This window comes from Ostrea edulis, chromosome 4, assembly GCF_947568905.1.
Source record: "Ostrea edulis chromosome 4, xbOstEdul1.1, whole genome shotgun sequence".
Taxonomy (NCBI): domain Eukaryota; kingdom Metazoa; phylum Mollusca; class Bivalvia; order Ostreida; family Ostreidae; genus Ostrea; species Ostrea edulis.
In genome coordinates this window covers 70,851,742-70,865,496 of record NC_079167.1, presented here as the reverse complement: position 1 = coordinate 70,865,496, position 13,755 = coordinate 70,851,742, and the positions used below count along the sequence as shown (strand labels likewise).

The 13,755-nt window shown below is 34.8% G+C and overlaps 2 protein-coding genes across 7 annotated transcripts in view; one reads left to right on the top strand and one right to left on the bottom strand.

Annotated features, from left to right (window-relative positions):
• The window catches only part of LOC125670755 (heat shock 70 kDa protein 12A-like), a 61,427-nt gene extending 60,285 nt beyond the window's left edge, over positions 1-1,142 (bottom strand). For 2 of the 4 annotated variants that reach the window (XM_056163660.1, XM_048906117.2), the window contains exon 1: positions 863-1,035. In XM_056163660.1, coding sequence (XP_056019635.1) covers positions 863-893 — 31 coding nt within the window. In that variant the 5' untranslated portion in view covers positions 894-1,035. Of the gene's footprint in view, positions 1-862; positions 1,036-1,093 lie in introns of those variants that run through there. The other 2 variants (XM_056163659.1, XM_048906118.2) reach the window with 2 other exon arrangements.
• On the top strand, positions 976-7,499 carry LOC125670756 (heat shock 70 kDa protein 12A-like). Of its 3 annotated transcripts, none has more exons than XM_056163661.1 (5): positions 976-1,123; positions 1,491-1,817; positions 3,223-3,441; positions 4,561-4,729; positions 4,870-7,499. In XM_056163661.1, exons 2-5 carry the CDS (start codon positions 1,497-1,499, stop codon positions 5,940-5,942), a joined length of 1,782 nt encoding a protein of 593 aa, XP_056019636.1. In that variant the 5' UTR covers positions 976-1,123; positions 1,491-1,496; the 3' UTR covers positions 5,943-7,499. The 3 variants fall into 3 exon arrangements, with proteins under 3 accessions (XP_056019636.1, XP_048762077.1, XP_048762076.1); XM_048906120.2 differs by lacking the exon at positions 976-1,123 and adding an exon at positions 1,221-1,301 and having other exon boundaries at positions 1,495-1,817; XM_048906119.2 differs by lacking the exon at positions 976-1,123 and adding an exon at positions 1,231-1,301.
• The last annotated feature ends 6,256 nt before the right edge of the window (positions 7,500-13,755 follow it).

Below are 13,755 nucleotides of genomic sequence, written 5' to 3'. Positions count from 1 at the left end.
AATAATTTTACTTACTGAGAAAGTTAAAGAAACACGATTTTTCATTTATAATTATATATTTGTAATGGTTGCCATGTTGACAGTATTCTGGGAATGTTTCCTATGGTAACTGTTAGTTAAGATAATGTCTGTATGATACACCAGAGAAAATGTTGACAAAACGTGTTTGTTCTTAATAAATATCGTAACATTGTTTAGAATTGACTTCAAATTGTGTGCATCATTGAGTTTCAAGTGTTACTTCTAAATGAATGAAATTCTACACCATAATATATCATATTCGTGACGTCATATCTCCGAAACCATGCAAGATAAGACCATAAAATTTTCAATGCGCAATTAGGCATACATGTGTGTCATTTTAAAGCGAAAATCTCATTTTTGATAAATTCCTCATTTGGAACCAAAATCACATGGCTGGTCACACATTACAATGCGCAAATCAAAATTACAGCTAGGATTATTACCACATTCTACTTAGTGTTCATAATGAATAAAACTCAGAGCGGGTACAAGATATGAGGGTTCTACTTATCACTGACTTTCACTCAAAAGAATTTGAAGAACAACATGCTATAATCAAATGGATTTTCATATCAATCTGAGGTGTGATTTTTATGAGTTAATGAAGGTATATATGTAAACATATATTAAAACATATATAGCATATTAATTGTTAATGTACAACATATGTTCCTATTAGCATATTATAAGTTTCACTATTAAACATATCCTGGTATCTAATTTTGACTCATTTAATCAATTAAAAAAATGTTGAATACGTTATAATAGGTTTACAATATAGCTGATGTGATAGACTTTGGCAAATATTCACTCCGCACAAAAGAAGTATAAAGTTTACCTTTTTTGGGATTTCTTCCCTTAGATGCCATTTTCCTTCACAAGACCGGGTTCGAAGAATCTAAAATTCTGTTAGCCTCTGGTGAATAGATAGAAAAAAAAAATACTTATAAATGTATCGCGATAACTGCTAATGATGGCGTTTCCGAAAATATTCTTATCTTAAAAGGATGGCACAAGTAGAAGAATAAAACCAATAAAGAACGTGATTGGACACAAGAAATAAACAAACCTTTTTCTGCTTCTTCCTGGTGTTTCGAAGGTAATGTTTAAATTTGAACCGTGCCAAGTACTGGATTTAAATGTCTAAATATTTGAGAAGAAACAAACTATCTATCGGTACATAAAGTTTTAAAACGTTGGAAAATATCCACGGTTCCCTAGTAATTACCTCATTTCGGCAAAGTTTACATGCTTTATTCAAGCGGGACAATATAAGTGTAAGATTTTAAAGTGGCTTGGGAATTTTGTTTGAAAGACACTGCTTTTTATCATCTTCGGGATTTCGATTCCTTCATAAAGTCATAAAATTACTGTACATTCGTATGTTAATATGTGGTAAAATACCCTTTGGTCTTTGTGAATTACTTGATACGAATAGTTTTTGATTTTTTGGATCTATTTTGAAGCAAGTGATGGCAGGAGGAGCGAGTTCGTTGGACGGCAAATTACTGGTGGTCGCCATAGACTTTGGAACAGCATACAGTGGATATGCTTTTTCCTTTCGGAATGATTATCGACTGGATCCGCTTAAAATTGAGATTAATCACTGGACTGGGGAGGGTGCACAAACAATGTCATCGAAAGCTCCGTCTTCTGTTCTTTTGAATCCCGACAAAACTTTCCATTCCTTTGGTTATCAAGCAGAAGAGGAGTATGCCAGTCTTGTAGAAAATGGAAAGTATCAGGACTGGTTCTTCTTCACAAAGATCAAAATGAGACTACTTTACAAAGAGGTAAATATATACTTAGCATTAAGGGCATGTATATATATATATATATATATATATATATATATATATATATATATAATTTAATAAAAAAGCAGGAAAATATGCAGTTCCAAAATATATTTAAATCACATTGTGGATCCGACACTTTGAGGTATCGGGTGTTGTTGGAACTTTAGTGCATATATATATATATATATATATATACCAATCAATCATCGTATAGAAAGTGTTGTGCATGTCGAATGTACGTATATATATATATATATATATATATGCCATTTATATATATATATATATATATATATATATATATATATATATATACGTACATTCGACATGCACAACACTTTCTATACGATGATTGATTGGTTGATTGATTATGGTTGTACGCCTTTTTGGCAATATTTCAGTCATTTTACGGTGGTCTATGCGATGAAAAACTGTGAAAGTAACGAACAGTGTTCAATGTTTACCCTCCTCTTAATTTTGTATTCTTTGTCGGATTTATGAGGTTGGTCGCTATTCGTTATGTTCACTTGATCATCAAGTTGAGAAGTTGACGATGGGGAAGGTGATGCCAGTCCTCTCGTCATAATGTAGAGGTGTTAGTTTGCTCTCAACGTCTCTCTTAAGTAAAGCATTCAGACTCCTTGGTGTCTTTTATTTCGAATTCATTCGGGTATATCGAATCCATATATGAATGAAATTAGATATAGTTAATAGATAAAACTTCTGTTGTCTTTAAATGTCATGCTGAGGCAATTTCGTACGTAGAAGCTTTCGCATAAATTCTCCCTCATAGGAGTACAAAAAACAAGTCAGTCAATGAAGGGTGAAAATTGCAACAAACTGTCGGGAGACCTGATTACCGAAAACTATCTAAATATTGTAAATGAGGTACTCCAACGTCTTTTTAATATTAACATAACGTCTTTCCATCATATTCTCTAAAATGCGATTTCTTTAAGGCATATATGTGAAAAGGGAAGATAACGAACAGTGATATATCTCATAACTCATATAAGCAATACAAAATAGAGAGTTGGGCAAACACGGACCCCTAGACACACCAGAGGTGGGTATCTAGGAAGAGTAAGCATCCGCTGTCGACCGGTCAAACTCAGAGTGCCCTATATCTTGATCAGGTAAACTGAGTTATCCGTAGTCAAAATCATTGTGCCAAGAACGGATTAACAATCGATATGAAACACGTCAGAAAATATTTGACCCAATGATAGGTTGTATTGGCAAACTAGATTGCTATAACGACCATAGCATTTGTGAAATGCTGACTTTAAATGAACCTGTTAAGAAATTTGATGACTCATTCAGCTTCATTGAAATAGATTTTGCTCCTTGGAGAAAACCACCCAGGTTATATGGCTTTAACAATGTACAGTATTTACAGAAAATATCTCGAACGGACACCATTGAAGACGAATGTGGAAAAACTATGCCTGGATTGACCATTCTCAGCTTTATAATTGGGCATCTTAAAGCAGATCTTTACAAGAAATTAAGCCTCAGGGGATTGCTTGTGCGAGATGAAGACATCATATGGGTGTTAACAGTTCCTGCCATTTGGTCGGATGCCGCTAAACAACTTACCAGAGAAGCCACAGAACAAGTAGAATATTGCCATGAGAATTGATTGCTAAACCACCGTATAGCGGGGTTTCTCTAAGTTAGGGTAGCTTGATATATTGTTGGTGTGATTCCCGGTGGATTTTCAATTCACATAATTATAATTATCTACAAATCTACATTTTGGTGACATTTCCTCTTCCACAAAAAACAACCAAAAGTTGTTGTTGGACAGAATTATCCGATATACGGTAGTTTCACTGTCTGATTGGCATTCAATTTAAGTGACTATTATTCAAGAAAAGACTTGCTACATCTGAGATATCATTGGTCTTTTCGTAAAATGACATAATATGAAACGATTGATTGATTTTATGTTGTTTAACGTCTCTCTTGAGAATCTTTCACTCATATGGAGACGTCACCATTGCCGGTGAAGGGATGCAAAATTTAGGCCTATGCTCGGCGATTATGGCCTTTGAGCAGGGAGGGATCTTTATCGCGCCACATTTGCTGTGACACGGGACCTCGTTTTATACTGTCTCATCCGGTGAACCACCCCATTTAGTTGTCTCTTACGATAAGCAAGGGAGTATTGAGGACATCTTCTAACCCGGATCCCCACGGGATGAATTAGTAACGAGACACTCCAGGTGCATGTTTATGTTATTGTATTCTAGACAGACGTTTGGTTAGCTGTGGAAACCGGTCCTGATGATTTATCTATTGGATACCAAATAAATTTCTTAAAATAGTAAGACTCCCTTAAGGAAAAAAGATTATTCAAAATTCAAAACATTTCCTCTTGCATTTATGAATGTTATTGGATGAACGTGACTGTGGTATGGTGTGGATTTATACTAGTGCCAATGATGCATCCGTTTCATTCCCCTTTGCCAAAAGTTAGACAACATCCTTCTAGCTTCCTGAAAATTAATAAATCATAAACATAAACAACCCAATACCATTTAACTATATGATAAAGAAGTTATTGGGTATATATCAATTAATGTTGGTACTCGTTTGGTGTAGAGCAATATGGCCAGCTCCACACACAACTATTTTCTAACTCGACATTATTAACCAAGATATTTAATTGATTGAGAATTGAGACTATGATTGAGAACATAAATTCAATACTTATATTATTTGTGATTTGTAGGCCGGGATAAAGTCAGGCGATATGACGTTTGTTTATGAACCAGAGGCTGCAGCTCTCTATTGTAGATTACAGAAATTGCATGCTATAAATGATGCTACAAGCAAATCAGATGGTAAAGGAGATACAGCCCTAGAGAGAGGAAGGAAAGTTTTAGTGTTTGATATGGGAGGTAAAGACTTATCAAATATTTCTTATCCTTTTCTGGATTTTTGATAATATTCTGTAGAGTGCAATATAAACCCAACATAGATGAAAACAACACATTTAATTACAATACCATGAAATTTAATTCTTTTTATTGATTTGCAGGGGGCACTACAGACATCAGCGTCATCGATATAAAAAGTGAGAAGGAGATTCATATTGTAGAACGAGCTAGCGGAGGACCTTTCGGTGGAACGCACATCAATGAAAAATTCTGTCAGTGGTTGGACGAAGTATTTGGAGCAGAGAACATGAATAAATTTAAAACAGAACATAGAGCGGATTACATGCAATTTATCAGAGATTTCGAGCAAAAGAAACGTCCAATTGACCCCAAAGAGGACAAATCTCTATTTTTACAGATTCCAACAGCCCTAAAACAATTGGCAGAAAACACATGGAAATGCAAATTAGAAGATCATTTCAGCAAACCAGAGAGTCAGTATCCCTGTGTTCAAGTTAAAAAACGAGGGAAACTTTTCTTCCCGTCCTCATTTTTAGTGGAACATTTCATTTTGCCGATTTCCAAAATCGTATTGGAAGATATGGAGCGAATTCTTAAAAAACATGGGGATATCAGCAGTGTGTTGGCTGTAGGAGGTTTGGCTCAATCTGCTGCTATGACGACAGAAATACGAAAATATGCTAAAGATATACCTGTATTTGTTCCGTTTGATTCATCCGTAGCCGTTCTCAACGGGGCAGTGCTTTATGGACATGATAACAACGTAATCAAAGCTAGGGTTTGTAAACACTCTTATGGTATCCAAACAATGAGACCCTTTGAAAAGGGAGATGATGAAAAGAAGAAAGTTAAACAGGAAGGAAAGGTGTGGTGTAAACATTGTTTTAGAGCGCTTTATCATGCAGGTGATATGATAAAACTAGGCGATGTTAATTCATACGAATTGGAAGAATATTTCAACGAAGAAGGCAGAAAAAATAAGCAATTCCAACCAATTCGATGCATTTTATTCAGATCCGAGTCCGAAAACCCAAGATATGTCACTGATAAAGGGTGTGAGGAAGGTGGAATAATAGAAATTGAAGTGCCTGAGAACGGGTTTCCGGTTCATTATGAATGTACTGTTGAACTGGAGTTTGCCGGAACAGAAATAATTGCCCGTTTGAAAGATGACCAAGGAATTAAGACAATTCGAGTTAACTTCTTAAACTGATTTCATATTTTCATTTGTTTTCGAGGATATCTAGAAATATCAAGTACTCAACTGAAACTCCAGTATAGAAAATGTGTAATATAAAGTATTGAGGGAAGGACAATCTTTCTGAAATGGGAACTGAATTTTGACATATCATCTCATGCTTGGTCTTCTTCTTTCCTCTATGGAGTATAGCAGAACATTCATTGTAAAGTAATAGATATAGCAATATGAAGATAGAAATCGACATTAACGATAAACCCACGACTCGAATGAAAGGTGAAGATAACGAACAGCGATGAATCTCATGACTCCTACAAGCAATACAAAATAGATAGTTGGGCAAACCCGGACCCCTGGACACACCAAAGGTGGGATCAGGTGTCTAGGAGGAGTAAGCATCCCCTGTCGACCGGTCACACCCGCCGTGAGCCCTATATCCTGATCAAGTAAACGGAGTTATCCGTTATCAAAATCAGTGTGCCAAGAACGGCCTAACAATCGGCATGAAACACGTCAGACAGTATATGACCCAATGGTAGGTTGTATTGCCGAACTAGATCGTTATAATGACCATAAAACTTTGATGGGGCACTGCTATTATTTCAATTGATGAATGTTGTCGTGTATTTCCTTTATTACGACATTTATGAAGTAATGTCAGTTATCACAGAAATAGATCCTTACTGAAGACAAATATTTCTATACAGTGTTAATATATCGTGTAGTGTTAAAATAGCGTACACAGTGTTAAAATAGCATATAAAGTGTTAAAATAGCGTATACAATGTTAGAATAGCATATACAGTATTAAAATAACATATACAGTGTTAAAATAGCATATACAAATGTACAGTGTTAAAATAGCGTATACAGTGTCAAAATAGCATATACAATATTAAAATACCGTAGAGTGTTAAAATGGCGTACATAGTGTTGAAATAGCGTATACAGTGTTGAAATATCATATACAGGGTTGAAATAGCGTATATAGCGTTTAGTATTTTCCCATTTAGAATGATTGATTGACCTTATATTCTTTAACGTCCCTCTAGAGAATCTTTCACTCATATGGAAACATCACCATTGCCGGTGAAGGGCTGTAAAATTTAGACCTGTACTCGGCGCTTACGTTTTTATAGCAGGGAGGGATCTTCATCGTACCACACCCGTTGTAACACGGGACCTCGATTTTGTGGTCTCATTCGAAGGACCGCCCCATTTAGTCGCCTCCTACGACAAGCAAGGGGTACTGAGGACCTATTCTAACCCGGATCCCCAACACATTGATTAGAATGAAGCCATGATGGTCAAGGAATGCAGACTGTTCTCAGTTTCGTCTTTAAGTATAGGCAAATGGTTTAATTTGTGGTTCCCTTTTCTCGGACCTCTACATTGCGAACGTGATATTGCTATTTTCAGTACTCTGTTGATTAAATTGTGTACATGTATTTGTGACTATGCCGTAAAAAAGTGGAAGATGGAGCATGGAAAAATACCTTACCTTAAGGAGCATCAATTGTAACTTCCAATTTTCAATAAAATTTAATAATCATATTAAATTTTGAAAACAAATGTTTGTTGTGTATCTATTAACGATACTTCAAATTGTGTCTGTACCATTCACGGATACAAATATGATGGTAATGGTTGGTTGGTTGTATAATGTTTAACGTCCCGATCAAGAATCTTTCACTCATTTGGAGATGTCACCATTGGTGATGTAGCAGCCGAAAAAGGGGATGTTTCATATACAAAACACATATCATAATATAAACAAAATTAGAAATTAGAAAAAAATTATATCGATCAAATAAAATTTGCGCATTGCGGTAGTCAGAATTTTATGGCTAGACATATCGATGTCGAAAAGACAGTCTTATACAAAAAAAGCATCAGCAATTTCCAAATGAAAGGTGAAGATAACAAACAGTGATCAATCTCATAACTCTTACAAGAAAAAGAAAAGAGAGTTGGGATAACACGGACCCGTGAGCCCTATATCTTGATCAGGTAAACGGAGCTATCCTTAGTCAAAATCAGTGTGCCAAGAACGGTCTAACAATCGGTATGAAACACGTCAGACAGCATTTGAACCAATAATAGGTTGCATTGGCAAACTAAATCGTTATAACGACCACAGAATTTGCGAAATTCTGACTGTTGGAAACAAAGCACCATCAACTTGTTTGTCAGTATCCTGCTTCGATTTGAACACATCACACTTGTGACTGGGATTGAGAGTTACGGTGGTTGTGACTGGTCAACCGGGGGTGCTAACTCCCCCAAGACACAGGGACTCAAATGGTACCAAAGTTCCGTGCTTTTACTGTTCTCGATTTTGAATTCTCTCTTGTTTATCATCTTTACGTTTTATAGAAAACGTTCCAAATGGGAGTGTTAAAATAGAGCCAGGTAACTTTCTCAGCGTGATGAGAAAACAGTCCATCGCAGTAACTGACGTCAGAAGAATATATAATAATATGTTATATAATAGTATTCCCTTCCTCGATTTTAGTCTGTACATCATTAAGAGTAAAGTTTATTGAAAAGTGAAATTTGCATTCCTAACTTTAAAAAAAATATCGTCAATTTAGAGATTACCAGTCTATATTTTCGATTTTCTCTTTAAGAGCTTTCTTTTCTGACAGATTATTACCAGTTTTAAAAATAATTGATACGTATTGGGAAATTACATGATTGTATTTGGAACTAAACAAATATTTCACGACTTTGGTATTGCACTGGTCCCTAAATATGAATCTATTTAATTAATCAAACTTCGAAATTCTAGATCTGAGGATCTATCAGATAACCTGATTTACTTTAAAGGGGATGATATAGATAGTACTGTTTGATATAGACATTTTTTAAAATCGTTTAGTCATCGTGTTGATTTGTGGAGGATGATCAAGGTCACCTATACAAGGCTTTCAGCAAAAATATTTTGACAGAAATATAATGATCATAAAGGCTTTTGAGCAAGGCTGTGCAATGTTGGATCATTTAGCTTCATTGCCGTATGATATTAACATGGAAGGCTTGTGGAAATATTTTGGTTTTAAGATATATATATGTAGTTAAATAATTAAAAATGGGCTGTAATTGCGTGGTTGTGTTAGATGTAATGATGTGAATTATTTAAAGAACCGACCTCAAGTCCATAAACTGAGAATATTCTTAACATTAAGTTTAAATTTCAAATCCAGGTAACTTTTGAAATAATTTTGAACAACAAATAAAGTTTTCAGTATATGTTTGCATTTGAATTTTTTATGAACCCGCAGGTTTTTTTTAAATACCTGTGCTAGATAAATTTTAAGATATAAGAAATTAAAATTTTGACTTAAGTCTATTCTCAGTTTATGGCATTGGAGCCTGATTACCTACAGTGATTTAAAGGGACTGATCACGATTTCCCCCAAATTTTGTTTTTCGCTTTTAATGATCAAAATCTGCTGTCTGGGGTGTTTCAAAAGTTTCACAAAAAATAAGGTTATACATTATCACAGAAGCTCATTTTAGAGAGTTCATTATGAGCTTTTGTAAACAAAGATTGCGGTATGCTATTATTTACGTCGTTTTCAAAAGAAATGGATATTGACCTAAGTTTATTATATATGTCGCATTCCCATTTTTCTCTTGGTGAATTGTGTCATTTAAAAGCTAAACTTTATGACTGTGCAATATTAAGATGCTTTGAATTACAAACTTAACATTTCACTGGTTTGTTTGTAGACATAAAAAGACCCTAATCTTTGTTTACATAACAAAGAATTAAGGCTAAACTATTATTGTTATCCTTGCATTCAGAAGCTCAAATTTTTGTCTGTCAACATTAAATGAGTTAAATCTTGAATGTTTAACATCAAACACAAGAAAACATTAACACAAGCGTCAAATGGGTCACAAAAAGCCCGGTACACACTGTTACAAGTGCCCGGTACACACTGTTAAAAGTGTTAATCGCGATACTTTCAGACATCTTTGAATCTACATCTACTCTGTTGTGCCATGTGGTTTATATCAGGTACAGTGGATTCTGTGTATAAAATTATTGTAACATTTTAATACACCTTTTTGAAAATATCTATTTAACACTACTGCTACTGATATTTAATTTGAATGTTAGTCAGATGAAAGAGAATTGCTTTTACATAAAAAATAACTTATCAACAAATACCACAGAAAACGGTTTCATCCCGCAGAAACACAGCGTAAATCTTTAAATATACAAATGTATATCAAATAACGGCCCGCCTCTTGGCGGCCCGTAATAAATAAATATAAAAAAAACACACACAACGTGAAACAGTCCCTTTTAATTTGATGCTAAAGTGAAAAGAAACAAAAACGCATATCATAATCCAAAATGAAAATGACTGACAAATTTATTCATATTGAAAACCCTCGCATGCATTTAAGAAGTGTTTCATATGTACATGTAAACATTTGTGGTATAAGAACAAGTTCTCATTTTTGAAAAATCAGAATATGAGTTAAATCTATCGTAGACAATAGTAGAGGGTTATTTTCAATATCATTTTTAAATACTGTGTGAATTTGTGTTTTTGGGAACATACTTTATGCTTCAATAATATCTACTGCCCTCTCCGAAGTTAAAGTTGAAATTCAGTATATTCCCTCATCGACAATTTGGTACATGAAATACACATGACATTTATACAGTTTTGCAATACTAGGCCAATTCAATCAAGTAAGGTTTACATGTTTGGAAAAAAAGATATGATTTTCATCATACGCTGGGTGGCTAAATAAAACTTTTATTTAACAGCTCGCAAATCACCCCGTATGAAGTACGATTGCACCATTGAATGAGTGATACAAACTCTCAATTACTTAATATTATTTGTGTATTTTTCTCGAAATACCGAAATAGATGTTTTATTTACAAATAAGAGACTTCAAAATCCAAATCACTTTGATTTGATGCATGATATAAATATCTAATAGAACATGCAAAGAATATTCAGGTAGACGCTTTAATTTTTCAAACAGAAAATAATTATGAAAATGATGAATTTTATTTGTTGATATTTTTCAAATATATGGCTACAATCGTCAAGAAACATTTCGATTGAAATAGGATATATCAAACAAACACATCTTCCAAACTTATTGAAATGAAATGACCAAATTGCAGAAATTTTGCTGTTTTTCAAATTTGAATCAAACCAAAGGACAAAGTGCCGATCCCGATAAAAAAAAAATGGACAATTATGAAATAATCCAATTGCTGCTTGTGTGATGCACTTGTCATCAAGAAAGTAGTTTTCTTTATAAAGTAATGGGATTAGTTAATCACTTTACAACGAGAGAATTTGTTTTTTGATTAACGAGTTTATACATGTGTATTACCAATTCTAAAAATTCTGATCGGGGTTCGTTTAAGAATCCCAATATTTCTGATATTTGGTCATTTTGTTTTCAATTTCTTTCAAACTATACATATGTATTTGCCTAACATAATTATTTTCTTCTAACTGACATATTCTAAAAAGATTTTAGTTGTAGATTTAAAAAAGACAAAAATTAACAAATGACGATTTATAATTTTAGAATGGGTATCTGAGTCTTTGAAGCATGCATTTTAAATATATTTATATCATGGATCAAATTGCAGAGAAAGTAAGACTCCTATATTTCTATTTTACAAACACCAAAGTATCATATGAAATAATTTAGAGCCTTTATGACTCGATGGTGAAATTATACTCCATATGATATGTTTAACGAGCCATTCAGTAAAATTTTGGTCAAGCGACCCAACTTAAACTTTGATTCATTTCAATCCCTACTCAGCTGTAACCTCAAATAATCAACCAATCAAACATTTCAGCTGTACATAGAGTGTTTCCAACGTAACCGGAAGTACGTGAGTTCCGTGTCCCACTCGTGCCATGCCCGTGTCAAACCTAAGACGTTAAATTAGGTAGTGATTGCTTCTTCGCCAAACAATCGACATTAGCAAGTGAAAATCATGGGTCTTTTGGACATGACCATGAAAACGGAGGTCCCGTGTTGCGGCAGGCGTTAGCACGTTGAAAGACTTCTGAGAGTTAAGCATCATTAGGTCTACATCATCTGAATACGAATGAAAGATTCTGGACAGGATGTAAAACAAACAAACAACCTATTAGCCATAGTATATATGAATGTAAACCTTTTTTCAAATTTGCCCAAATATAACACTGCATTTCATTTACCTCTCTGTTTTGCATTGGGTATTAGAAAGCTCTATAGACTCTTGAAATAACCCACCACTTTTGAAGCAGTGCTCTTGATAGTGGTAAGTTGGTAACATTATATATCATTACAATACATACTGAATCATGTAATTGATTGATTGGTTGTATATTCTTTATCGTCCCTCTTGAGAATTGTTCCCTCATATGGAAACGTTACCATAGCCGGTGAATGGTTGCAAAATTTAGACCTATGCTCGGCGCTTACGGCCTTTTAGCGGGGAGGAATCTTTATAGTGCCACACCTGCTGTGACAAAGGACCGCGGTTTTTACGATCACATCCGAAGGACCGCCCCGTTTAGTCACCTCCTACGATAAGTAAGGGGTACTGAGGAACTATTCTAACCCGGATCCCCACAGAAATGAAACATGTAAAAAAAAAAAAAAAAAAAAGCTTATATAAGATATAAACATCCTGTATAAGACCTGAGGTATGATGATTAAGACAAAAGCGTCAAGCGTGTACTGACGTCAGATTTATATGTCCGAAATCCCTCTAAATCTTACCTCCGCTTTTATGTGTCTTGATATAAAAGCTATGGAAAGAGTCAACGGAATCTCAATTAAAGATTTAATTGCTCTTCTCTTTCGCTCCCCCTTCCCCCTTTCGCGCCTTGTTTCTATCTGGTAGGAAGGTGTATAACTAGGTGCCAAATATCTCCCATACTTGACAAAGTCCCGTAACTCTATGTTTCGGAAATATTTTCTGTTTAGATTCTGTATTCGTTAATTCGTTAAAACGGTAGGTGCGTTATGTCAGACTGATAGATACGTATAACTATGCATCTAGCAGTTGTCGTATAACTAAGAGAAAAAAACAACAACAACAAATCAATGCGTCCTGTTACAATCATTTAACAGGGTTTCCATAGGCTGTGGAGCTACCTAGAGCTCCGTCAGTTTTCACAATGTATATTTCATTACTAAGTACATGCAGTATTATATATGAAAGGTAAACGTAACGAACAGTGATCAATGCAAGGTAAACATAACGAACAGTGATCAATCTCATAACTCCTATAAGCAATACAAAATAGATAGTTGGACAAACACGGACCCCTGGACACACCAGAGGTGGGATCAGGTGCCTAGGAGGAGTAAGCATCCCCTATCGACCGGTCACAACCGCTGTGAGCCCTATATCCGGATCGGGTAAACGGAGTTATCCGTAGTCAAAATCAGTGTGCCAAGAACGGTAAAACAATCGGTATGAAACACGTCAGACAGCATTTACCTAATGATAGGTTGTATTGGCAAACGAGATCGTTATACCGAGCATATAATTTGCGAAATGCTGACTTCAAACAAGACTGTTGAAACCCCTGTACCATCAACTTGTTTGTCAGTAGCTTGCCTCGATTTAAAAACTGACCATACGCGGAACAAGCTCTTGCGTATCGAATCAGTTGAGAGATATAAACACCATATGCAGGTAATAACTAGAATTAAGATCTAAAATATCATATGGTTGACGCATTTGTTACATTAAATGGAACATACAATGTACCCTTTGACCTTGATGACACTCCATATTTGGTAATAATTTTGCAGACAGATAGTACCG

Coding starts and splice junctions, on each gene's coding strand:
- LOC125670756 (XM_056163661.1), top strand. CDS start 1,497: ATGGCAGGAGGAGCGAGTTCGTTGGACGGCAAATTACTGGTGGTCGCC. Junction 3,442..4,560: donor CCAGAGAAGCCACAGAACAA/GTAGAATATTGC, acceptor TGTGATTTGTAG/GCCGGGATAAAGTCAGGCGA. Junction 4,730..4,869: donor TTTAGTGTTTGATATGGGAG/GTAAAGACTTAT, acceptor ATTGATTTGCAG/GGGGCACTACAGACATCAGC.